At 47.0% G+C, this 26,284-nt stretch overlaps 1 protein-coding gene across 1 annotated transcript; it reads right to left on the reverse strand.

Moving 5' to 3' along the window:
- Positions 1-6,792: 6,792 nt before the first annotated feature.
- GALNT8 (polypeptide N-acetylgalactosaminyltransferase 8) lies at positions 6,793-26,284 on the reverse strand. The gene is made up of 11 exons (XM_054399997.1): positions 26,278-26,284; positions 24,922-25,210; positions 23,169-23,335; positions 20,786-20,969; positions 19,805-20,002; positions 15,334-15,448; positions 14,100-14,285; positions 12,421-12,558; positions 10,738-10,833; positions 10,008-10,175; positions 6,793-6,983 (listed from the first exon to the last, which is right to left on the reverse strand). The coding sequence occupies exons 1-11, from the start codon at positions 26,282-26,284 to the stop codon at positions 6,804-6,806; spliced, it is 1,728 nt and encodes a 575-aa protein (XP_054255972.1). The 3' UTR covers positions 6,793-6,803.

The raw sequence follows: 26,284 nt of genomic DNA on the forward strand, positions 1-26,284 counted from the left end.
CCAGGTTGGTCAGAGAGATGGTAGAAGTCCCATGCCTGGAAACATTCCAGGTCAAGCTGGATGGGGCTCTGAGCAACCTGATCTGGTTAAAGATGTCCCTGCTCAGTGCAGGGGAGCTGGACGAGATGACCTTTGAAGGTCCTTTCTGTGAGTCTAGGAGTCTATCTTTTATTTTTCCTGTTCAGTTTGCTCCATCAGTCCACCCTGCCTGTTTGCCTGCCTTGCACACAGGACTTCAACGTGGTTGATCAAATCAAGCGATGTTAGAGAGGTTAGGAAATGCACAGCCATTTGGTACTGGTAAGCTGTTATGGCCAACTCCAAGGGGAATATATTGTGCTGTGTGGCAGTGTCCTAACAACCATTTCCTCATGTCCTAGGAGACTGAGTCAGAGTCTCTGCCAGAGCCCTGCTGGGACTTCGTAATTCCACATCTGTTAATATTCTGAGCTGTTTCTATAAGACACCATCCTCCTCCAAGTTCCCAGTAACTTCCTAAGTACTCAGATAGCCTAGAAAGATCTAAGTTGAAGTCTCTGTTCCAAACCTTTGCTGACAGCAGGACCAATTTCAAAACTAAAGCAGGTTGCTCTCTCCTTTTCCCCTTTTTTCTCTTCTCCTGTGTACAGGGGGGAAAAGGGGGGGGAAGAAGAGGAAGCTGTTGGTAACCCCCTGGTGTTGTCCAGGGGGGGTTCTTGTGTTGTTTATAAATTGTAAATACATGTAAATATTGTATATTTTGTATTAATTACATTTCAAATTTCTAGATTGTAGGTTTGCTTCATTTGCTTCCACTGAGCCAGTCTGACAATTTTATTTTGGGGGTGGGAGGGGAAATTTTCAATCCACCACAGCAGGCAGTACCCAGCCTGTACAGTCACAGGAGGTCATTCTATTCTAAAGCTTCCCATTTATCTTTGGTGAACTTAATGAGGTTGTGGGCAACCCCATCTATCAGCTCATGAAAGCCTAAATGATGCTCATGGTTCAGTAAGTTCCTAGGCTTAATACAGGAAGAACTAGATGAAGTGTCATGCCCACTATCATTAAAAAATGTTAGACTAGATGTATGTGGCATCTGAGAAAATAAAGTGAGTGTAGGCTTCAAATCCACATGAAAACCTTGCCCAAAGATTCCCAGACAACTTACAGGCTGGCTTATGCTTCACTGTTGTACAAACACTGACAGAGATTGCTCCTGTCCAATTCAGATTTCAATCCTAGGCAGATCACAGGCTCACAGGATATTAGGGGTTGGAAGGGACCTCTGAAGATCATCAAGTCCAACCCCCCTGCCAGAGCAGGACCATAGAATCTAGCACAGGTCACACAGGAACACATCCAGATGGGTCTTGAAAGTCTCCAGAGAAGGAGATCTGGATCTGCTGCACACACTCTTCTTAATGCACCTGGAAGTGCTGGAAAACTGTTCTGCTAACACAAATAATCAACCAGAGATTTTGTGGATCCTTAGTAAAATGTACAACCTGAGTGCGGCCTTTTGGGTGTTCTTTGAGGTTTCATATGGATGATACTAGCAAAATCTTTCACCACTGAGAGCTGGCTTGAGGCTGCTCATTCATCTATGCTGCACCCATTTGAGGGCTCACAGCTCTTCACCATCTCCCTCTAAGCCAGAGTGGGAGCTGACCCAGCAGCAAAAGGGTGGCAGAGGTATGGTGGGTGGTTGTGCTCATAATGGAAGGAAAAAGGGAGAGATCTTTAGAGGATATGCTAAGTGAAGTCTCTAGGGAGCAGATTTCTTCACTGCAGTTTGTCACCAGCCAGAATTCCCCAGCTGGAAAATGTGGCTGGTTTGTGTGGAATTGGTACTTTTGAAATCAAACATTTCAGTGACACATTTTGAATCCTGAGCTTCACCCAGCTATGAAGTCTCTCACATGTTCAAACATAGCACAGATTTTTCTCCACCCTGAAGAACTGATCCAAAACTTTCTAAGGATCCTGCTTGGGAGAGCTGCCAGTTAGTACTCAGGGAACCCTCTGCCTTTTTCCCTTGAGACAGGCCACAGAGTTTACCCTAGAGCTATGGAAAGTAGAAACCAGAACATCCAAGCCTTGGGAGTGGGTGGATGGAAGGCAAATTTCTGCTTATGGTTTTGCAGAAGTTTTCTGAAAGCAATATGCTGTGTTTTGAAAGCCAGTGGTTTATTTTTTTGTGGGGTTTTTTGTTTGTTGTTGGTTTTTGTATGTTTCTTTTTGTTTTTTTGTTGGAAGCGTGGTTCCCTCAAAAACACTAAGAGAGCTTTCTTCTGGCTGTTTCTTCTATAGAGAAAGGTCAACCTTCCACCCTTCAAGGAACTGTAGCTGTACTGGCACAAGACTGACTCTCTGGAATGCTGCAGGCTCGAATGTTTACATGGGTGAAAGCTAATTTGGCAAAAATCAATAATTCCTTCTTAGGTTTCCCAGCCCTTTGACAATCAATTGTAGTGTCCTTGCCTGTGGACTCAGGATGCACTTCATTCAAACCAGCAGAAACCAACTCTCATTATACTCCTAAAGTGGCTCAGGTAGATGCTCCTTTGTATATTCCCCAACCTTCCTGACCCCATAACCTTATTTTCAAAGCTGATACTCACCCAATACTCCCACTTCAGATGAAGCCCATTTTTTTCCTGCCCTTTTCCTTCTTGAAGTACTTCTGCACCTTTTCAGCTTTTTTTTTTTCTTTTAATTTATTTTTTATTTTTTAACAAAGAGTCTTGCATAAATGATTGTTTCTTTAGGTGAAGAGGATGAGGGGAGCTGATTGCTCTGTGGTTTGGTCTGTTGGTTTTCTTGTTGCCAAAAACATATTTGGAGTAGAAAGCAGAAACTGTCAAGTCTAGAAGGACAGCTCATTTGGCTATGATAGAGAAGAGTTCATTAAACAGACTTCTCCAGAACTCAGGCAAAAAACAGTCTCCAGCAATCAGTCAAAAAAAACAAAACAAAACAAAACCCTGGGTGAATTGAAGGACTAGAAGGATAGAAAATGAGATTAAATGAATTATTTTAAGATTCTCTATTTAGAGATCAATAAGAATGTCTCCTCTCTACTATGTGTTCATGGACTGGAAAAGGATGAAGAAGAGGACTCCGTATACTGCTTGATTGCAGGATGGTTATGAGACATCATAGAATGGTCTGGGTTGGAAGGGATCTCCAAAGGTCATCTAATCCAACTCCCTCTGCAGCCAGCAGGGACATCCTCAACTAGATCAGGTTGCCCAGAGCCCTGTTGAGCCTCACTTTGAGTATCTCCAGGGCTGGGGCCTCAACCACCTCCCTGGACAACCCATTCCAGGCTCTCACCACTCTCGTGGGGAAGAACTTCTTCCTCACGCCCAGCCTGAATCTCCCCACTTCCAGCTTTATTCCATTCCCCCTAGTCCTATCGCTACCTGACACCCTAAAAAGTCCCTCCCCAGCTTTCTTGGAGCCTCCTTCAGATACTGGAAGGTCACAATAAGGTCACCTTGGAGCCTTCTCTTCTCCAGACTGAACAGCCCCAACTCTCTCAGTCTGTCCTCATAGCAGAGGTGCCCCAGCCCTCTGATCATCCTGGTGGCCCTTCTCTGGACACCTTCCAGCATGTCCAGATCCCTCTTGTAATAGGGGCTCCAAAACTGGACACAGTACTCCAGGTGGGGTCTCACCAGAGCAGAGCAGAGGGGGAGAAACCCCTCCCTTGCCCTGCTGGCCACACTTCTCTTGCTGCAGCCCAGGCTCTGGTTGGCTTTCTGGGCTGCAAGTGCACATTGACATTCTCATCCACCAGCACCCCCAAGTCCTTTTCTTCAGGGCTGCTTTCCAGCCAGTCCCTGCCCAGCCTGGATTTGTGCTTGGGACAGTCTGTCTGTGTAGGCAAGCCAGAGACTGAGAGATGAAAGCAGCAGTTGGTGAAATGAATAGCTACAAGCAGGTATTTAAAGCTCTAAAAGGATTCAAGGCTTGGGTGGCAGCAATTTTAATGAAAGCAGGTAAATCGCATTAAAAACTAGCAGCACTGCTGTAGGAGAGGAAATGTCTAATACTGTATTTAGCCTCCTGGCAAGGTGAAACTTGCCCTGGGCTTCTGTGATTGGATTGCATTTTATCTGGCAAGACTTAGACAGGCTGGAGAGTTGGGCAGGGAGAAATTCAATGAAGTTCAGCAAGGGCAAGCGTAGAGTCTTGCACCTGGGAAAGAACAACCCCAGTGGATCAGTGTAGGTTGGGGACTGACCTATTGCTCAGAGCCTTGTTGAGCCTGACCTTGACTATCTCCAGGGATGTGGACTGGGCAACCTGTTGCAGTGTTCCACCATCCTTGTGGTAAAAATCTTGTTCCTAACATCCAGTATAAATCTCCTCTCATTTCAAACCATTGTCCTTCATCCTGTCACTGCAGGCCTTTGCAAACAGTCCCTCTGCAGCCTTCTTGGAGGTCCCCTTCAGGTACTGGCAGGCTGCTATTAGGTCTCCCCAGAGCCTTCTCTTTCCCGGGCTGAACAACCCCAGCTCCCTCAGCCTATCCTCATAGCTGCAGCCCCCTGACCCTCTTCATAGCCTTCCTCTGGACCCACTCCATCAGGTCGATGTGCTTCTTGTATTGAGGGCTCCAGAGCTGGACACAGCACTGCAGGTGAGGTCTCACCAGAGCAGAGCAGAGTGTCAGAAGCCTTCTCTCCATCTCTGGCCACACTGATTTTGATGGAGCCCAGGATGCCATTGGACTTCCTGGCTGCAAGTGCACACTGCTGGCTCCTGTCCAGCTTCCCATCCACCAGCATCCCCAAGTCCTTTCCTGCAGGACTGCTCTCAATTTCATCATCCTGTATTGATATCTAGGATATGACCTAGATACAGATGCATGTGTCTGCTCTAGTTGCAGGACCTTACACTTTGCCTTATGGAACATCATGAGATCCTCCTCAGCACACCTCTCCAGCTTGTCCAGGTCCCTCTGGATGGCATCCCTTCCTTCAGACTTATCAACCACACCACTCTGACACAAATGCTACTTCGTAGTGTGGTGCAAGATCTGTACAACCAGGCAGCTACCCTAGCACTCACATGACTGAAATCTTCTCTCTTTGTTTATCCCACAGCAGCAGGTGTGTGTGCCATCATCATCTTGTTCTCAGGGTTTTTTCCTTGCAGGCCCAAAGGCATACTTTTAATTGGCAGACATTTAATGACCAGTGATTGCTTGAGCTTTAATCTCTTCAGCAGGCTCTTCTAAAAGGAACTCATACCTTCAGGGGAAAAAATCAACCCTCATGATATTTTCTAAGTTATAACCAGAATATATTTTTTTTCCTCTGAAAGAGCAACAAGCCCTGTCACAGTGTGACATAAGTAACCAACTGTGAGTCTAATTAAGTGTGTAATTAGAGAGCAGATTGCAGCACAATATGCAGCTACTTAAATCAACTGACTTGACTGCCAGAAGCATGGCAGTCCTAGAAACATGGCACTTGGGGCAGAATGAGCTGGACATATTAGGGACCATTTACAGCATCACAGTATCACAGAACATTAGAGGTTGGAGGGGACCTCCAGAGATCATCAGGTCCAACCCCCCTGCCAGAGCAGCATCACTTAGGGGAGTCTGCACAGGAATACATCCAGGTGGGTTTGGAAAGTCTCCAGAGAAGGAGACTCCACAACCCCCCTGGGCAGCCTGTTCCAGTGCTCTGTCACCCTCACTGGAAAGAAGTTTCTCCTCATGTTGAAGTGAAACCTTCTATGCTGTTTTCATTGTTCTTTGTTCATTGTTCTTTTGGTCACCCAAAAGAACCTGGCCCCCTCTACTTGACACTCACCCCTCAGATATTGATAGACATTGATCAGATCCCCTCTCAGTCTTCTCTTCTCCAGACTAAACAGCCCCAGGGCTCTCAGTCTCTCTTCACAGGGGAGATGCTCAAGTCCCCTAATCACCCTTGTGGCTCTCTGTTGGACTCTCTCCAGCAGGTCTCTGTCTCTCTTGAACTGGGGAGCCCAGAAGTGGACACAGTATTCCAGGTGTGGTCTCAGCAGGGCAGAGTAGAAGGGCAGAAGAACCTCCCTGACCCTGCTGGCCACACTTTTCTTGCTGCACCCCAGGATCCCATTGGCTCTCTTGGCCACAAGGGCACGTTGCTCTCCCATGCAGAACTTGCTGTCCACTAGGACTCTGAAGTCTATTTGCATGGAGCTGCTTTCCAGCTTGGCAGCCCCTAACCTGTACTGGTGCCCCAGGCTGACATCTGTCTGGCAAAAACCAGCTTCAAATAGGTAAATATAAACCTGCCTCAGCATGACACATGGCTGACTCCAATAAACTTTTCCAAGAAACTGAATTATGGTCAGGCAAAATATAAGGACAGAAGAACAAACATGTATTTCATCACACCCAGCAGCATGAGCAAGCCTTTACAAGAAGTTATCTATCATCCATATCACACAGGACAAGAAAAATAGTCTAGTTCAGCCTGGGAGAAACTCTTTGTCCAAGAGGAAGCCAGAACCACTTCTGTTTCTTCTGCATTTTCCTATCTAAACCAATATGTCAAAGTTAGAGACCTGGCCTTTCCTTTAGGAGCAGAAATAGGCACTTCCAAAAGGACAACATAAGGAACTCAGCTTGAAACACTCTTGGATGTGACTGCTTCTCTCTGGTGGTAATAAGAGAGAGCAAAGACAAACTCTCTCCTAATGGAGGGAGTTCAGGGGGGGTGATGCACCAGCAACATCACATTGCAAAGTCCTGTGCAAACCAGCTCTTGAAATCATTTCAGTGCTGTGTTATGAGTGCAGCAACTGACCTACAGTCAATGCTTTGGGGGCTGTGTCTTCTGTTCCAGGTCTTTTGTCTTTCCCCAGCCCTTAAGTGTGTGTTGGATGTGCCACCTTTGTCCTGTGCAGGTCTGCATCACAAGTCTGTATGAAGAGGGGTTGGGGGCTGTGATTTCAAGGCATCTTTTAGTGCTTCTGTTGATTATGGCTGATCCCTACAAAAGGAAGGGAAACATAAGAGAAGGCAAGGGCTTATTAAGTTAGTACTTGGTCAGGATGCAGTTCTCTTGGCCTCTACAAGTATGTCTGAGAAATCACCAGGAGGTCACAGACCTGAACAAAAGAGGTTGCATTTTCCTTAAGCTAATGATGCATGACAGCTGATGGAACTCTCCAAGGCATGTTAAAAATCGCAGAAAACTAGGGGTTAGAAGGGGCCTCCAGAGATAACTGAGTCCAAACCACCTGCCAGAGCAGGATCACCCAGGGCAGGCTGCACAGGAACTCATCCAGGCAAGTTTTGAAAGTCTCCAGAGGAGGAAGCTCCACAACCGATCTGGGCAGCCTGTTCCAGGGCTGCATCACCCTCACCATAAAGTGTCTCCTTGTGTTGAGATAGAACCTCCTTCTGTTCTAGCTTGTACCCACTGTTCCTTGCCCTAGCACTGGGCAACACCAAAAAGAGCCTGGCACCTCCATCAGACTGGACATAAGGAAGAAATTCTTCACCATGAGAGTGGTTGTCCAGGGAGGTGGTTGAGGCCCCATCCCTGGAGGTGTTTAAGGCCAGGCTGGATGAGGCTCTGGCCAGCCTGATCTAGTGTGAGGTGTCCCTGCCAATGGCAGGGGGGTTGGAACTGGATGATCCTTGTGGTCCCTTCCAACCCTGACTGATTCTATGATTCTATCTTGCCACCCATCCCTCAGGCATTTATAGATGTGTGCTTTGTGTCTGGATTTTTGGAGTTTGGGAGCTGCATGGGTTTTGTGAGTTTGGGATTTTTTTGTAGTTCAAAGGAAAAAAAAAATCTTGTTAGTAAATTTAACACTCACAAAATCACAGAATTAACCTGGCTGGAAAAGACCTTCAAGATCATCAAGTCCAACCTATCACCTAACACCATCTAATCAACCAGACCATGGCACTAAGTGCCTCAGCCAGGCTTTTCTTAAACACCTCCAGGGATGTCAGCCCCACTCCTTCCCTGGGCAGCACATTCCCATGGCCAATCTCTCTTGCTGGGAAGAACTTCTTTCTAAGATCAATCCTAAACCTCCCCCTGCACAACTTGGACTGTGTCCTCTTGTTCTGGTGCTGGTTGCCTGGGAGAAGAGACCAACCCCCACCTGGCTCCAACCTCCCTTCAGGAAGTTGCAGAGAGCAATGAGGTCTCCCCTGAGCCTCCTCTTCTCCAGGCTAAACACCCCCAGCTCCCTCAGCCTCTCCTCACAGGGCTGTGCTCCAGACCCCTCACCAGCTTTTTTGCCCTTCTCTCTATTCTGTTTTGAAAGAAAAGAGATAATAACAGGTAAGGAAATTCATCTCTCATTTCTAAATCAGTATTTCAATAATGATTCTTGTGAATGGGGTGGGGTGTGGTTGAGTCAACTCATCAGGCAGGAAATGAGGTGGACTGGAGAGCAAACAGGATCTCCTCCTTCTCCTTCAGGCAGCCAGTTGTTTCACTCTGATAATGCTGCTGCATACAAGGAAATGCAGGTTTACTTTTAAGGTGGGTCTAAACCTTCCAGAAACATACCTGCACCTTTTTGTAGTCTGGGCTTGCAGAACAGACTAAAGGTGAAGGAAATGCCATGTTAGTAGAATTTCTGGTAACCATTTTTTGGGGGGGTATATCACCAAACGCCTTGCCTTTACACCAATTAAATTCCTCTATTCATAGATTCACTCATAGGTTTATAGAATGGCTTGGGTTGGGAGATCATCCAGTTCCAACCCCCCTGCCATGGGCAGGGACACCTTCCAATAGCCCAGGTTGCCCAAGGCCTCATCCAGCCTGGCCTTGAATGCCTCCAGGGAGGGGACATTCACAGCTTCCCTGGGCAACCTGTGCCAGTCTCTCTTTACCCTTGTTGTAAAGAATTTCTTCCTAATCTCCAGTCAAAACCTCCCCTCTTCCAACTTCAATCCCTTCCCTCTCATCCTGTCACTGTAAGCCCTCACAGAATTATTGAAGCTGGGAAAGACCTCTGAGATCATCAAGTCCAGCTTGTGACCTAACACCACCACATCAGCTAAACCATGCCACCAAGTGCCACAGCCAAGCTTGCCTTAAAGACCTCCAGTGATGGTGACTCCACCACCTCCCTGGGCAGTCCATCCCAGTCTCTAATTCCCCTTTCCATCAGGAACTGCTTCCTTACATCCAACCTAACCCTCCCCTGGCACAGCTTCAGGCCATGCCCTCTTGTCCTGTGCCAAGTTGCCTGGGAGCAGAGCCTGACCCCCACCTGACTACAACTTCCCTTCAGGTACTTGTAGAGTGTGCTAAGGTCCCCCCTGAGTCTCCTCTTCTGCAGGCTGAACACCCCCAGCTCCCTCAGCCTCTCCTCATCACTTCCCCTCCAGTCCCTTCCCCACTCTCATTGCTCTCCTCTGGACCTGCTCCAGCCCCTCAAGATCTCTCTTGCAGTGAGTGCCCAGAGCTGCACACAGTGCTGGAGGTGAGGCCTCCCCAGTGCTGAGTACAGGGCAGAATTCTATCCCTGGTGCTGCTGGCCACACTATTCCTGATCCAAGCCAAGATGCCATCAGACTTCCATGCCCCCTGGGCACACTGCTGGCTCATGCTCAGCTGTTGTCACTCAGCACTCCCAGGTCCCTCCCTGCCAGGCTGCTCCCCAGCCACTCATCCCCCAGTCTGTAGTGCTGCATGGGGTTGTTGTTGCCAAAGTGCCAGACCCTGCCCTTGCCCTTGTTGAATCTCATACCATTGGCCTCAGCCCATTGCTCCAGCCTGGCCAGGTCCCTCTGCAGCATCCTCCTACCCTCCAGGAGATCCACACTGCCTCCCAACTTCGTGTCATCCATAAATTTACTCATGGCAGATGGGATCCCCTCATCCAGGTCATCAGTAAAGCTGTTGAATAGAACTGGGCCCAGTACTGATCCCTGAGGGGACACCAGTGGTCCATGGACACCAACTGGATGCAGCACCATTCACAGCCACTCCCATGGGGGTGCTTATTGAAGTGCAGGGAGGTAGGAATCCACCTACCTGCTTAAAATCCCAGTGCATGTTCAGGCCTTTATTCACAGCTGTGTCACATTTCTCTAGAACTGGTAGGTCCCCATTCCCAGGGTCTGTTAGGCATCTCTCAACATTGCTCCTTCGGGCATATAAACCTCCTACAAACATTTCTCCAGAGGTCTGATAAAAGATGAGCTGAAAGGGAAGGTGACACAGATACCAGGGAAATCACATCAGAAGATGATAGAAGACACCTCCAAAACTGATGTTAAGAGATATTGGCTGTACAGCACCAACACTGCCTGATCTCTCAGTAATTAAATCGGGATGAATTGGACCCTAGAAAACATCTTCCTGCTTTCCAAACTAAAAAGTAAAAAACAAGATGCTTGCAGTCAGATGGTAACCCTTACTGAGAGGATATGCACTGAGGTGTAAGGAAGAACTTCATCTCTCTCCCATTCATCCCACTGATCTTCTGTTAATCAACAAGATCAATCAGCATCAACATAAAGTCTCAATCTTTTGGCAGGGCTAAACCAAAAGCCTTTTTAAGATGCACTTAGACCTCCACGAGAACCTGCTCTGCTGCCCATTGCATTGGGGAGCAGAATTTAATGAAATAAAGGTTTATATTCACTTTTAGATAACACAGAGATCATAGTTTTGAAGTGCTTACTTCATGGCCCTGTGGAGGTTTGGAAAGAAGAGTTAGCAACAACTCCTATGGCAAGATCTGATCAGCTGCTTGCACTACCTGAGAGGAGTATGCATGACAGGGATACACAATTGGTGTGTGTCCAGGGACAGCACCTTGATCAACACAGAGGTCTTCTTTCAAAGTGTTTCTCATCTGCAGAACAAAATAGGAAATTTACCATGAGGAACAGCAATACTTTTGTTCAGCTCCTCACCTCTAATTTCACAAACTGTTCTGAGATCAAGGATACTTCATTCACAGCTCTGCATTGAAGTCTGAAGTGGAAGACATGATATGGGCTTAGATAATCCATCTCAGATTACCTTTGTAGAAATGATTCAACACAGCAAAAACTGAAAGCAGATTCAAGGTCTTTCAAAGACTCCTTGGCATCATCCCATGTAGCACCATCACAGGATCACAGGATGTTGAGGGTTGGAAGGGACCTCTGAAGGTCATCCAGTCTAACCCCCCTGCCAGAACAGGACCATAGAATCCAGCACAGGTCACACAGGAACACATCCAGGTGGGTCTTGAAAGTCTCCAGAGAAGGAGACTCCACAACCTCTCTGGGCAGCCTGTTCCAGTGCTCTGTCACCCTCACAGTGCAGAAGTTCCTCCTCATGTTGAGGTGGAACCTCCTGTGCTGTAGTTTATATCCATTACCCCTTGTCCTATCCCAGGGTGCAAGTGAGCAGAGAGTGTCTCCTCCCTCTTGACACCCAGCCCTCAGATATTTATAGGCATTGATTAAATCCTCTCTCAGTCTTCTGTTCTCTAGGTCAGAAGTCATCAAGCAGCTCCGAAGAGGTGAGTACCACTGCCCTGATCCAGCAAGATCTCCAAGCTCAGGTCTAGAAAATGCCTACTTAGACTAAGAAGCTACTTCAGCCTGGATGATTAGCTCTCTCTTTTGCAAATGCAGTGTGTTGCATGCTATCTTGATTCAGGTCTGCATGCTTTCCAAATCATCCTGCTAATCTCCCACATTATGTTGTACTAGATTCAGGTTGGCGGTTAGGAAAAAAATCTTCCCCATGAGGGTAGTGAGACACTGGAACAGGTTGCCCAAGGAGGTGGTGGAAGCCTCATCCCTGGAAGTTTTTAAGGCCAGGCTGGAGTGGCTCTGAGCAACCTGATCTAGTGTGAGGTGTCCCTGCCCATGGCATGGGGGTTAGAACTAGATGATTCTTGAGGTCCCTTACAACCTTGACAATTCTGTGACTCTATGATTCTATTAAATTGAAAATTTCAGGTCCTTCCAAGTAAGTATTGACTCATTCTTCTTGGGCAGGAGAGGAGTGTTGCATGCATGTTATGCACTTTCCCAAACTATGTTTCTGCTCTCACAGAATCATAGAATGGTTTGGGTTGGAGGAGACCTCCAAAGACCATCCTGTCCGACCTCTCTGCAGTCAACAGGGACATCTGCAACTAGATCAGGTTGCTCAAAGCTTTGTTGAGCCTCACCTTGAATATCTCCAGGGATGGAACCTCAACCACTTCCCTGGGCAACTCATTCCAGTGCTCCACCACCCTCATGGCAAAGTAAATAAATACAGTTTAGAAATTCTAGAGGGACTCTAGAAAACTCTAGTGCCTAGAAAGGCATGGAGAAGCCTTTTTAGAGTTTCTAGGCAAATATGTCAGCAGCAGCAAAACAGTGTTCACAATGATTTTCCCATGCCAGTAGAGCTAATGAGTTGTGCCATATTTCAAATAAACAGACTCAATACTTACTGTTCCATAGCCAACAATGTTGGGAAGAAAGATTAAGCCTGGGTAAACGTTTTTTATGTACCAGTCAAAGCCTTTGCAGTTCAGTTTTTTCCTTAGCTCTTTTCTGGAAGATACATCTCCAAAGTCTATTCCATGGTTCTGCAAGAACAGCGTATTTCATTTCAGAGCATTTAAGGTGGCCTGAGAAACTAGGGAAAATGGAGACTCATTTCTTCATATTGTCTGTTCATGGAATCATTCAGGCTGGAAAAGACCCCTGGGATCATTATGTTCAACCATTAACCCTACTCTACAAGGTTCACCACTAAACCATATCCCCAAGCACCACATCTAAATGACCTCTAAGCACATCCAGGGTTGAGTACTCCACCACCTCCCTGGGCAGCCTATTTCAGTGTCTCACTATCCTTTCTGGGAAAAAAAAATAAATTCCTCATGTCCAATCTAAACCTACACTTTTGCAGTGTGAGGCCATTCCTTCTTGTTCTATCACTAATTACACGTGAGAAGAGACCAGCACCACCCTCTCCACAAAGTCCTTTCAGGTAGTTATAGAGAGCAATGAGGCCTCCCCTTAACCTCCTATATGTAAAAGTTCCATTAAAAAAACCCAAACAAACTCAAACTGCTCATTTTTTAAAATTCACAATTTCCAAATATGTTTTGCCTAGAAGCACAAGCAAAATACTGGAAAGTTAACGTGTTATGACTTCAGAAATACAAAAAAAAAAAAAACCAATGTTAGATATGGCTATGAGAAATGGCTTTGTTATTTCATGCTGAGAAAAGAAAAACCACACCAAAACAGAAAAACCACCTAGCTCAAAGGAAAAACTAAAGGTGGTTAACAGCCCTGGCTTGATCAATGATCTGTTGACTGTGATGCTCACTGCACATTGGAACAATCAAGATTCACAGAATCACAGAATTGTCAGGGTTGGAAGGGACCTCAAGGATCATCCAGTTCCAACCCCCCTGCCATGGGCAGGGACACCTCACACTAGATCAGGTTGCTCAGAGCCATAGAATCATAGAATCAACCAGGTTGGAAGAGACCTCCAAGATCATCCAGTCCAGCCTATCACCCAGCCCTATCCAATCAACCAGATCATGTCACCAAGTGCCTCATTCAGTCTTCTCTTGAACATCTCCAGAGATGGCGACTCCGCCATCTACCTGGGCAGCCCATTCCAATGTGCAATCTCTCTCTCTGTGAAGAACTTCCTCCTAATATCCAGCCTATACCTCCCCTGGCACAACATGAGACTGTGTCCTCTTTTTGTGCTGCTGGTTGCCTGGGAGAAGAGACCAACCCACACCTGGCACATCCAGCCTGGCCTTAAAAACCTCCAGGGATGAGGCTTCCACCACCTCCCTGAGCAACCTGTTCCAGTGTCTCACCACCCTCATGGGGAAGAACTTCTTCCTAACATCTAACCTAAATCTCCCCTACTCTAGCTTGGATCCATTCCCCCCAGTCCTATCCCTACCCAACACCCTAAAAAGTCCCTCCCCAACTTTCTTGTAGCCCCTTTCAGATACTGGAAGGCCACAATAAGGTCTCCTCAGAGCCTTCTCTTCTCCAACACCACGTCATGTCTCTTTGTGTGCCTGCATGCTCATATTTGAACCACTCTGAGGCTTTGGATTCCAATCTAAACCCAGGGAAAGAGTGCTACCTCAACTGGAAGATTCCATGCAACATAGACCATGTACTTGTAGTCGTCCATCCAGACTTCGGCCACACGCAAGGCATTGCGCTTCATCGCTATGGTCAGGTCCATCAAGTAAGGCTTGTGAGCTCTCTCCACATGAGCAATTCTTGAACAGGGCAGCACTTCTACTTTACCTCCACACTGCCAGGCCTGGGTGAAGAAGAGAGAATTTGAGGTAAAGTTGCTCTATCAGTGTGAGAGCTGAAATCCTCCTCCCATCCCACCGACAACAACCAGGCTAGCTCAGTCTGGAAAGCAAATGAAAGCTGTACTTACAAGCAGATCTACACTCTGTGATGAAATGCAATGAATATGTACAAATATACAGAATTCACAACATCTACAGATATATACAATCAACAGAAAAGCACAACCAAGCTCCCTTTGCTTCCCCCCAAAGAGGACCTCCCCAAGGGGCCTCCTCTCCAACCAGAAGGACCCAGACCCCCCCTGGCAGAAGGCAGAGAGTTAAGAAGCGGAGAGGCTGTTAGACTTAGCTTGCCAAGGTCAGTGTGTTATCTTCAGTCAGAAAAGAAGAAGCAGCAGCCAGACAGCCCAGCAAAGCCATGACTCAGACTGCCCCAACTTTGTTTTGAGTAGTGGTTCTTAAACATTTTTATCTATCCAATGGAAGTGTTTAGAACAATCATTATTTTGCTTTCTTACACCCAGTAGTGACTTATTTACATTCCTTCACTTTCTCTGCTTGAACTTGGTGAAGAAAAATTAAAAAAAAAAAAAAACAGGTTCAAACCATCACAACCAGAAAGTGCAATATTTGTTATTTCATTCCCAGAATGCCTGCATCTAGCCTTTATAAGGGGACAGCACAAGCTGCCTCTTCCCCTTCTCCTCTCCCTGCTCCTTTCCCAACACAGTTCCTTATCTGTCGTTGGTATGGGGGGAGGGTTTTGACCTTGAGCAGCCTGCTAGTGGCCTGGGCAAGGCTGAATTTCTCTCTGTGTCATTTCAGTCCTGGTATGGGAGGGCAGTAGTAGGGAGGTATGTGGGGTGGGGAAGCATTTGAGGCCAGGATTTTTGGCCTGGTTTGGTGGAGGTTGGGGAAACTTTGGCCTAAGGAGGTTCTTGGATAACTGTGGCCTATGAGAGTAACCAGTGGCCTGAGTGTTTTCAAATAAATCACATCCCAAATTTCACTGTTTTTCAGAGCAAGGTGAAAAAAAAAAAATAGGCTCACCCTCACAGCAAGTTCCACATTTTCTCCTCCATATATGTGCATTCCACTGTCCAGTACACCAATCTCTCCCAGGAATTTCCTATCTGCAGCAAGTATCCCCATTATGGATGGGCTGCTGTGGAATCAAACAATGAAAGTTAGAAAGAAGCAGCACTGGTGGAAATAAAATCAATGAGCCACCCATCACATCAAAAACTTCCAGAAGAATTCCAGTTGTATCCAAAAGAAAGTAACAGATTCAATTCAGAACAACATGAAAGAAGCCAGCAGACAGCAAATAAACTTGCTCAGTGGTCTAAAAGAAAAAAAGTGTGATACAGTATTTTAAAAGAATTAAATCTGGTTTTGAGAGATATAACCAGAATTTTCACGTGTTTAAACCACGAAGAAAGAAATCAGATTAAACTGTAGCAAGGAAGGATTGTGTTGGGCATTATGGAATTTTTCCCTAATATTATAATATATTATTATATTATAATATAATAATATATAATATTATAAGGAAAATGAAACACTAAAGCTTCTTGCCAAGGAGGATTGTACAACCATTATCAATAGAGGTTTTGAAAGAGAAATGAGAGCACTGTTTGACAGGGCCAATTCCACTGTAGATGAATCCAACCAAGAGGTGGGGGAAGGAGAACTGAAAGGGAATTTGATACTCTTGATACCCCCTTTCCCTATGACCAAACACACATCTGTTTTCTCTGCTCTAAAAACTGTGGGCACAGAATCACAGAGCTCACAGAATGTTAGGGGTTAAAAGGGACCTCAAAAGGGCAACCAGTCCAACCCCCATGCCAGTGCAGGATCACCTAGGGCAGGTCACACAGGAATGCATCCAGACAAGTTTTGAAAGTTTCCAGAGGAGGAGACTCCACACCTTCTCTGGACAGCCTGCTCCAGGGTTCAGTCACCCTCACTGTAAAGAAGTGCCTCTTCATGTTGAGGTGGACATGCTTTAACCTACATTTGGCTTCCATTCATTCCATTCTCATGCCCAAATGGTTAATGCTCACTACCACAGTCTCACAGTATATCAGAGGTTGGAAGGGACCTCCAGAGATCATCAGGTCCAACCCCCCTGTCAGAGCAGCATCACTTAGGGTAGTCTGCACAGGAATGCACCCAGGTGGGTTTGGAAAGTCTCCAGAGAAGGAGACTCCACAACCCCTCTGGGCAGCCTGTACCAGAGCTCTGTCACCCTCACTGGAAAGAAGTTTCTCCTCATGTTGAGGTGAAATCTTCTGTGTTCAAGTTTGTCTCCATTGTTCCTTGGCTTATTACTGTGAACCACACAAAAGAGCCTGGCCCCCTCCACTTGACACCCACTATATATAATGTTTTTAATACCTACAGGTGTCAGTGTCACCCACAGTTCTTTATCTAGGTATCTGTGCAGTCAGGGAGGTGCTTGGGGCCCCATCCCTGGAGATATTCAAAATGAGGCTTGACAGGGCTCTGGGCAACCTGATCTAGTTGAGGATGTCCCTGCTGACTGCTGGGGGGTTGGCCTAGATGACCTTTGGAGGTCCTTTCCAACCCAGACCATTCTATGATTCTGTGATCTCCAGTGCTTGGTTACCAGGTGCAGTAGGATGCAAGTGAAGGCACCTGCCAATTCACCTGATAAACACAACACCTTACTTTTTTTTTTTTTTTTCCTTCTCAGGATCTACACAGTGAGTTGTAAAGCCTTTTATATACGTAAGTCTGGTGGGTTAACCTTGGCTGGCTGCCACCAGCTGCCCATAAAGCAGTTTCTTCATTCCCCCTTATTATCATGACAGGGGAAGATAAAACAAAGCGGCTCATAGGTTGAGATAAGGATAAGGAAATCATTTACCAGTTGACATCACCAGGAAATAGATTCAAATTGGGGAATACTAATTTAATTTATTGCCAATTAAAAAAAAAAGAAGAGAGAGAGGATAGTTGGAGAGGCAAAACCAAACCCACTTTCTTTCCATCCCTCTTCTTTCCAGGTTTAGCTTCACTCCTGACTCTTTTTCCTCCTCCCCCTTACCCTTGGGGATGGAAAATGGGAGTTCTAGTCAGTTTATACCACTTGATCTCTGCCACTCTTTCTTCCTCCCACTTTTTTCTCTGCTCCAGCGTGGGCTCCTCCCATGTGGGATAATCCTTCATGAGCTGTTCCAACTTGTGTCCTTCCCATGGCCTGCAGTTCTTCAAGTACTGCTCCAGTATGGCTCTTTTTCCACAGGGTACAGTTGCTCAGGATACGTCTGCTCCACTCTGGGTCTCACACAGGCTGCAGTGCTTGCCAGAAGAGCAGCTCCTGCCTGAGCATTCCTCTACAGGCTGCATCTCCTGCTAGGAGCCTGCTCCAGTGTGGACTCTCCACAGGTTGCTCCTTCCTTCAGGGCATATCCACCTGCTCCAATATGGGGTCCTCCAGGGGCTGCCATGTGGATATCTATCCCAGTGTGGTCCTCCACACACCGCAGTAGGACAACTCACTTCACCATGCTCTTCTCCATGGACTTCAGGGGACTCTCTGCTCTGGCACATGGAGCAACTCCTCCATTGACCTCAGTGTCTGCACAGCACTTTTCTCTCATGTTTCTTCCTCGCTCCTCTCACTCACAGCTGCCACACAGCATTTTTTTTGACCTTATTTTAAAGAAGTTGCTGCAGAGGCATCACCAGCCTTGCTGACTGGCTCACTTTTGGCCAGCTCCATGTCCATTTTGGAAGAGACTGTGTTCAACACAGTGGGGCAGCCCCTCACCTCACAGAAGCCAACCAGGCAGCCTCCCCCAGCACCAAAATCTTGCCACGTAAACACAACAAAACAAGAGAGGGCAGGAAAAGTCTGATGACTGGATCTTATCTCGTTAGTTTCTCTAACACTGACAGATGGCAGTTGATAGCTAAGGGACAGAACACACCACCTTACTTACATCCTTGTAGAACAAGGAAATGAATGGGTTTGTATCTTCAGCCTGAGAAGGCTGCTGGTATCATAGTACCTTGTGTTGGATACATAAACCAGTCTGGGCAGTTAAGGGTGGGATTAGGAACAAATATTGGATCCTAAGCCTTACAGCAGGGGATCACTCCAGGGATCACAGGATGTTAGGGGTCAGAAGAGACCTCTGAAGATCGAGTCCAACCTCCCTGCCAGAGCAGGACCATAGAATCTAGTGCAGGTTGCACAGGAACACATCCAGATGGGGCTTGAAAGCCTCCAGAGGAGACTCCACCACCTCTCTGGAGAGCCTGTTCCAGTGCTCTGTGACCCTCACAGTGAAGAAATTCCTCCTCATTCTGAGGTGGAACCTCCTGTGCTATAGTCTATATCCATTACCCCACTTCCTGCACCACAGGGTGCAACCAAGAAGATCACAGCTGTGTGTATTGTGTTCGTGTCTATTCCTTGCTTTTATGTGATACCCAAGTGATAAGGGTTGAGAAAGGTCACTGTCATCATATGCCACTCCAACAGCTCCAAAGAAAGAACAACTGAAATCCATCTGAGTCCTCACAGCTCAGAGGTGCAGTCCTCCAGCAAAGATGTGAAATTCACTCCCTGCTGTCAGGCAAGCATGGAGAAGGGCCACAGTTCACCGTGGGTAGACAAGAATATTGCTACCATACTCCTAACTAAGAGGGGTAAAACAAACAAAACCCCAACCCCCAGTGACTTCAGGATGAAAATCTGACATTAGGATCAGCACAGGGCAGATTCATAGAATCACAGAATTGTCAGGGTTAGAAGGGACCTCAAGGATCATCCAGTTCCAAGCCCCTTTGCCATGGGCAGGGACACTTTCCACTAGATCAGGTTGCCCAGAGCCACATCCAGCCTGGCCTTAAAAACCTCCAGGGATGAGGCTTCCACCACCTCCCTGGGCAACCTGTGCCAGTGTCTCACCACCCTCATCCTGAAGAACTTCTTCCTAACATCTAATCTGAATCTCCCCTCCTCTAGCTTGGATCCATTCCCCCTAGTCCTAGCCCCTACCTGACACCCTAAAAAGTCCCTTCCCAGCTTTCTTGTAGCCCCCTTCAGATACTGGAAGGCCACAATAAGGTCTCCTTGGAGTCTTCTCTTCTACAGACAACCTCAACTCTCTCAGTCTGTCCTCATAGGAGAGGAGCTCCAGCCCTCTGATCATCCTCATGGCCCTTCTCTGGACACATCCAGGCACTTCCAGATCTTTCCTGGAATAGAGGCTCCAGAACTGGCCACAGTACTCCAGGTGGGGCTTCACGACAGCAGTGCAGAGGGGAAGAATCACCTCCCTCGACCTACTGGCCACACTGGTCTGTAACACAGTCCTGCCACAGAGCTGCTAAAGAAGCCACACTTCCAAATCAGCTATCTAGATGCAAAGTGCTTTTGCAGGCATTGATCCCACTACCTAAGAAACCTTCTCTTCCCTCTGCTAGCTCTACACTGGTCACCATGCAGCTTGGCTCCCTCCCGAATGCTGTTGGTACTTACCGGACAGGGGCTGTATCATCTTTCAGAGCATACCATTCAGCTGGCAATGGTTCATAAAGGCACCAGAGAGCCCAGTCAAATCCATCTGCAGCCACTGAATACTGATTAAGCCCAAAGTCATCAAACCCAATTTTGTCAAACACTGGTGAGATGATGACGGTGCGATCTTCTTTCAGTCGAGACAAAATCGGTTCAGCCCTACCGAAATCAACAAATGAAGTCCAGTCAGCTTGAAAAAGTGGGAACCCCATGAACAGTGCTAAGCATGAGTACCTGTTTCTAAAGCTAGGTTAGCTGCTTAGCCTTCTGCCAAAAGTTTTATGCCAGTCTTGGAGTGATAGTAACCTAAATTGCCAATGCCGTGGCTCAATTCTCCCTTCTGTTAGGCTGCTTCTGCATTTTGTCACTGTTTGGGTTATTGCTACCTGGGTCTGTTTCCTACAGGCTGCAAGGAGTCTTTACTATCTGCATGAAGAGAGAAGAAGGCAAAAGGGAAGGAAGGAGGGGTGCTGTAAGCCCTGAGACTGATCAGTCATTGTCTTTCCCCTGTGCTATGATGATGTGGCTGCTGTATGAGGGAAATTATGTGACCTATCAGTGAGCATCTATGATGGAAGAAGGCCCGGAGAAGATATTCAAGGATCACAGAATCACACAGAATCAACCAGGTTGGAAAAGACCTCAGAGATCAGCAAGTCCAACCTATTACCTAATACCTAACACCTCCTGACAGCTAAACCATGTCACCAAGTGCCACGTCCAATCTTTTTCTGAACACCTCCAGGGATGGTGACTCCACCACCTCCCTGGGCAGCACATTCCAGTGGCCAATTACTCTTTCTGTGAAGAACTTTCTCCTCACCTCCAGCCTAAATTTCCTCTGGCACAGCTTGAGACTGTGTCCTCTTATTGTGTCACTGGTTGCACGTCCACCTCCCTCTTCCCACTCCAGAAGCCTCCCCCTAGTCTCCATAGTCTTACCATGCTGTGTTGACTTCAATGTGGGCATCCAAAATTGCAACAACATCTGCCGTTGATGCCTCCCAGCCTGAAATACGAGCTTGAGTGAGGCCTTCTCTTTTCTGATGTCTGATGATCTTTATCAGTCCAGGATGTTTTGCATTGTAATTTTGGATGTGCATTTCCAAAGGTCCTTTCAGATCATCTGTAACAGCCCCACACAGTTTAAGGATTAAAAAAAAAAAAGAATCATGGAATGGTTTGGGTTGGAAGGTACCTCCCAAAGGTCGTCTAGCCCAACCTGCCCATGGTAAGAAATTGAAAAGATCTTATAGCCAACAGCTTTTTAGATTCTCTCAGTAGAATTATTCAGGTATGCATGAGGAGACTTCATTTTCACACCAGCTTCCATTCCAGGAGTTCAATTAGTACCTAAACCTCATTTACAAACAGTGCTATTGCACTGCTTCTAAACTGTACCCAAATACAGCAGTGTGTAGAAACTAATCCTGCTCTGGCAGGGGGGTTGGACTGGATGATCTTTTGAGGTCCCTTCCAGCCCCTAACATTCTGTGATTCAGATGCTTCATGTGTAGCAATCAATTAGTTGCCTTAGTGCAGGAATTTCTATGTGCACCTTCTACCATATGGAAAAGAAAATTAAACCCAGCCAAGGAGCCCTGAAGAGATGAAATGCCATGATTGTTTCACAGAGATGATTTTACAATGTTTCCTTCAGCTCAGTTTGAAGAGCAGCAATGTACTGACTGCATTTCCTACAGCCTAAGGCACCACTCTTCAAGGAGTTCTTTCAGATACCTACAGAGATTGTTTCCTTAGCATACTCCTCCTTTGGGACTGTGCTTGATGACAAATACTCTCCCATTTCACAGAGTCACAGAATCACAGAATGTTAGAGGTTGGAAGGGACTTCCAGAGGTCATCGAGTCCAACCCCCCTGCCAGAGCAGGATCACTTAGGGTAGTCTGCACAGGAATGCATCCAGGTGGGGTTGGAAAGTCTCCAGAGAAGGAGACTCCACAACCCCCCTGGGCAGCCTGTTCCAGGGCTCTGTCACCCTCACTGGAAAGAAGTTTCTCCTCATGTTGGGCTGAAATCTATGTTCTAGTTTGAACCCACTGTTCCTTATCACTGTGAACCACCAAAAAGAGCCTGGCCCCCTCCACTTGACACAGATATTGATAGATTCAACTTTTAACCTTTCCAAATACTCACAGAGCATCCTCCTGTTCCTTAGCATCTGCAGTTTCCCAGGTCATGATGATCACAGGGTATTTTCTGCTCTCGGTTTGCTCAACTTCGAGCAGTCTACTACTCTGTGTGCATTCGGAAGGCCACCAACAGTCACAGAATCACAGAATTAACCAGGTTGGAAAAGACCTTTGAGGTCATCAAGTCCAAACTACTACCCAACACCATCTAATCAACTAAACCATGGCACTAAGTGCCCCATCCAGGATTATTTAAACATTTCCAGGGACGGTGACTCCACCACCTCCCTGGGCAGCACATTCCAATAGTCAATCTTTCTTTCTTTGAAGAACTTCCTAACATCCAGCATAAGCCTCCCCTAGCACAGCTTGAGACTGTGTCCTCTTGTTCTGGTGCTGGTTGCCTGGGAGAAGAGACCAACCCCCACCTGGCTACAACCTCCCTTCAGGTAGTTGTAGACAGCAATGAGGTCTCCCCTGAGCCTCCTCTTCTCCAGGCTAAACACCCCCAGCTTCCTCAGTCTCTCCTCATAAGGCTGTGCTCCAGACCCCTCACCAGCTTTGTTGACTTTTTATGGACACATTCCAGCATCTCAACATCTTTCTTGAACTGAGGAGCCAGAACTGGACACAGTACTCAAGGTGTGCCCTGACCAGTGCTGTGTACAGGGGTACAATGACCTCCCTGCTCCTGCTGGCCACACTATGCCTGATGCAGGCCAGGATGCCATTGGCTCTCTTGGCCACCTGGGCACACTGCTGGCTCATGTTCAGCCTACTATCAATCAGTACCCCCAGGTCCCTCTCTGCCTGGCTGCTCTCCAGCTACTCTGTCCCCAGCCTGTAGCACTGCATGGGGTTGTTGTGGCCAAAATGTAGAACCTGGCACTTAGATGTGTTAAATCTCATGCCCTTGGACTCTGCCCATCCAGACAGCCTGTCAAGGTCCCTCTGCAGAGCCCTCCTACCCTCTAACAGATGAACACCTGCCCCTAGATTGGTGTAATCTGCAAACTTACTGATGATGGACTCAATCCCCTCCTCCAGATCATCAATAAAGATACTGAGCAGGATAGGGCCCAGGAGTGATCCCTGGGGGACACCACTAGTGACTAACACAGCAGTCAGCTAACACAATAGTGGCACAAATTAGCAAGGCTCCTGCCACTTACCATTGGAGCTGTAATCATCTACCAGGATGATTTCTTTCAACAGATGAGAAGGTGTCCTGTTAATTACACTGGTGACTGCCCGTAAGATGATTGACAGTGCTTCATTCATGAATATAAGGACAACACTCAGTGTTGGAAGGTCTTTTGGATAGGTTTTCCTTTTGCAGCTGGAATGGAAAACAAACAGCTCTAGCACAGGGTCTAAAGAAAGCCGGAGAGCAAGAAAGAGAATGTTGGACTTCAAACAAAAAGTGGAAATCAGGATAAGGGGAGGGGGAGGAAGGAAACTTCCTTATTTCACAGGATCACAGAATGGTTTGGGTTGGCAGGGACCTCTAAAGGTCATCCAGTCCAACCCACCCTGGGCAAGCAGGGACATCTTCAACCAGATCAGGTTGCCCAGAGCCCTGTCAAACCTCAGAGGACTTAGGGCCACTTCTGTTTTCTCAGTTCATATAATAGAATCATAGAATCAACAAGGTTGAAAAATACCTCAGAGATCATCAGGTCCAACCTATCACCCAGCACCTCATGCCTAACTAAACCATGGCTTCAAGTGCCATGTCCAATCCTTTTTTGAACACAGGGTGACTCCACCACCTCCCTGGGCAGCACATTCCCATGGCAGATCACTCTTTCTGTGAAGAATTTTCTCCTCACCTCAAGCCTAAACTTCCCCTGGTGCAGCTTGAGACTGTGTCCTCTTGTTCTGGTGCTGGTTGCCTGGGAGAAGAGACCAACCCCCACCTGGCTACAACCTCCCTTCAGGTAGTTGTAGAGAGCATACTCTGAGCTTTCCACTCTGAACTTCCACTTCTCCAGGCTGAACAGTCCCAACTCTCTCAGCCTGTCCCCTGTTTTCAGCAAGGTTCATCCATAGGATTGGAATTTCTGTCATCTTTTTGGAAGCAGTAAGTGCAACAGGGATCTACTCAAGAGAATCCAATGGAGAGCTACCAGGATGCTGAAGGGACTGGAGCACTGCCCTATGAGGAGAGGCTGAGAGACCTGGGGGTGTTTAGTCTGGAGAAGAGAAGACTGAGTGGGGATTTAATCAATGGCTATAAATATCTTGAGGAGCTGAGGGCTCCTCAAGGAGGGGACAGGCTCTGCTCAGTTGCACCCTGTGACAGGACAAGGGGCAATGGATATAAACTACAGCACAGGAGGTTTCACCTCAACATGAGGAGGAACTTCTTCACTGTGAGGGTGACAGAGCACTGGAACAGGCTGCCCAGAGAGGTTGTGGAGTCTCCTTCTCTGGAGACTTTCAAGACCCACCTGGATGTGTTCCTGTGTGACCTGTGCTGGATTCTATGGTCCTGCTCTGGCAGGGGGGTTGGACTGGATGATCTCTGGAGGTCCCTTCCAATCCCTAACATCCTGTGATCCTGTGGTTAGTTTTCCCCTTTTGCTAGCAGTTAAAACTCCTATGTCAATTATAACAACATTATATTCTTTGTTCCTAGGTGTCCTCTCTACACCACAACTTCTTTCCATATTTCTTGCAGTATTATAAGTCTGAGCAAGATCTGGAAGAAAATGCTAAGAAAATAAATCCCTAAGCAAACAAAGCACAAACTGAGTTCTGTTAACAGACTGATTTCCACTCAGTCCAAAGCAATCAGTTGGACTTGGTGACCCTGAGGGTCTTTTCCAGCCTGGATGTTTCTGGGATTCTGGGATTCAATGCAGATCTCCTTCCCTTGAGTGTCATATTTCCTTGTGAACCTAGAGAGAGCTCATACTGCACCTGGGAGATCTGGTGTCGTTGAGAGGTCGATCCAGAGGCAGCTGGTCACTGAGATAAACATTATACCCATAATTCAAGAACAGATTCTGTGCAAGGGTTTGCTCCTCCTCACTTAAATCTGCACCCCAGTGTCTGAAGAGGAATGAGTCTGGGTAGAGCAAACGGTGCCCAGTCTTCCTTTTCCCCTTCCTGTCAGCAGCTTTGTGTGCTTCAGCCTTGGAGCTGGCTTGCAGCTTCAGGTCCCGTTCCAGCTGGTTTATGTTCTCATGGAATGCCTCCACTGATTTAGCTGGTTGAAAATAGAAGAGGATTGATTACAACAGCAAAGCCATCGTCGTAGGTGAGCCAAATGCACAGACTAAGGGAATTTTAGGAGTTGGAAGGGACCTCCAGAGATCATCAGGTCCAACCCCCGCTGCCAGAGCAGGATCACCTAGGGCAGGTCACACAGGAATGCATCCAGCCTGGTTTTGAAAGTCTCCAGAGAAGGAAACACCACAACTTCTCTGGGCAGCCTGTTCCTGTGGTGCTCTATCACCCTGACTATAAAGGAATGTCTCCTCATGTTGAGGTGGAACCTTCTGTGTTCTAGCTGGTACCCATTGTTCCTTGTCCTATCCCTGTGCACCACCCAAAAGAGCCTGGCCCCCTCCACTGGACACCCACCCCTCAGCTATTGATAGACATTGATCAGATCCCCTCTCAGCCTTCTCTTCTCCAGACTAAACAGCCCCAGGGCTCTCAGTCTCTCTTCACAGGGGAGATGCTCAAATCCCTTAATCATCCTCACGGCTCTCTGTTGGATTCTCTCCAGCAGGTCTCTGTCTCTCTTGAACTGGGGAGCCCAAAACTGGACACAGGATTGCAGGTGTGGTCTCATCAGGGCAGAATAGAGGGGGAGAAGAGCTTCCCTAGACCTGCTGGACGCTTTTCTTGCTGCACCCCAGGATCCCATTGGCTCTCTTGGCCACAAGGGCACATTGCTGTCCCATGCAGAACTTGCTATCCATCAGGACTCCAAGATTTTTCTTATTGGACTTCCTGAGTTACAGCTAGACTGATATTCACATGAGTAGCTTCAGACTCTTCCTCCTCCACAAGAATAGTTTTGAAATATTATATTTCACCACACCCTGCATCAGATTCTGCTCTCAATTACATAAACACGGACCAAGGGACACCACACTGGTATCAGCAGTGAAATCTGGGTGTAGAGGCAAGGCACAGATTGTTAAATGAAGCTCAAATAATTTCCTTGATGTTACACTTGAACTACATGAATGAATTAATGAGCCAAAAGGGAATTCCCACCCAAATCAGGTTGGTGATAACATTCTTTAACTTGCAGGTAAATACAGTCCAT

The sequence above is a fragment of the Indicator indicator genome, chromosome 3, assembly GCF_027791375.1.
Source record: "Indicator indicator isolate 239-I01 chromosome 3, UM_Iind_1.1, whole genome shotgun sequence".
Taxonomy (NCBI): Eukaryota; Metazoa; Chordata; class Aves; order Piciformes; family Indicatoridae; genus Indicator; species Indicator indicator.

Coding starts and splice junctions, on each gene's coding strand:
- GALNT8 (XM_054399997.1), bottom strand. Junction 20,970..23,168: donor AGATGATTACAGCTCCAATG/GTAAGTGGCAGG, acceptor GGGCTGTTACAG/ATGATCTGAAAGGACCTTTG. Junction 20,003..20,785: donor ATTGAAGTCAACACAGCATG/GTAAGACTATGG, acceptor TGATTTCGGTAG/GGCTGAACCGATTTTGTCTC.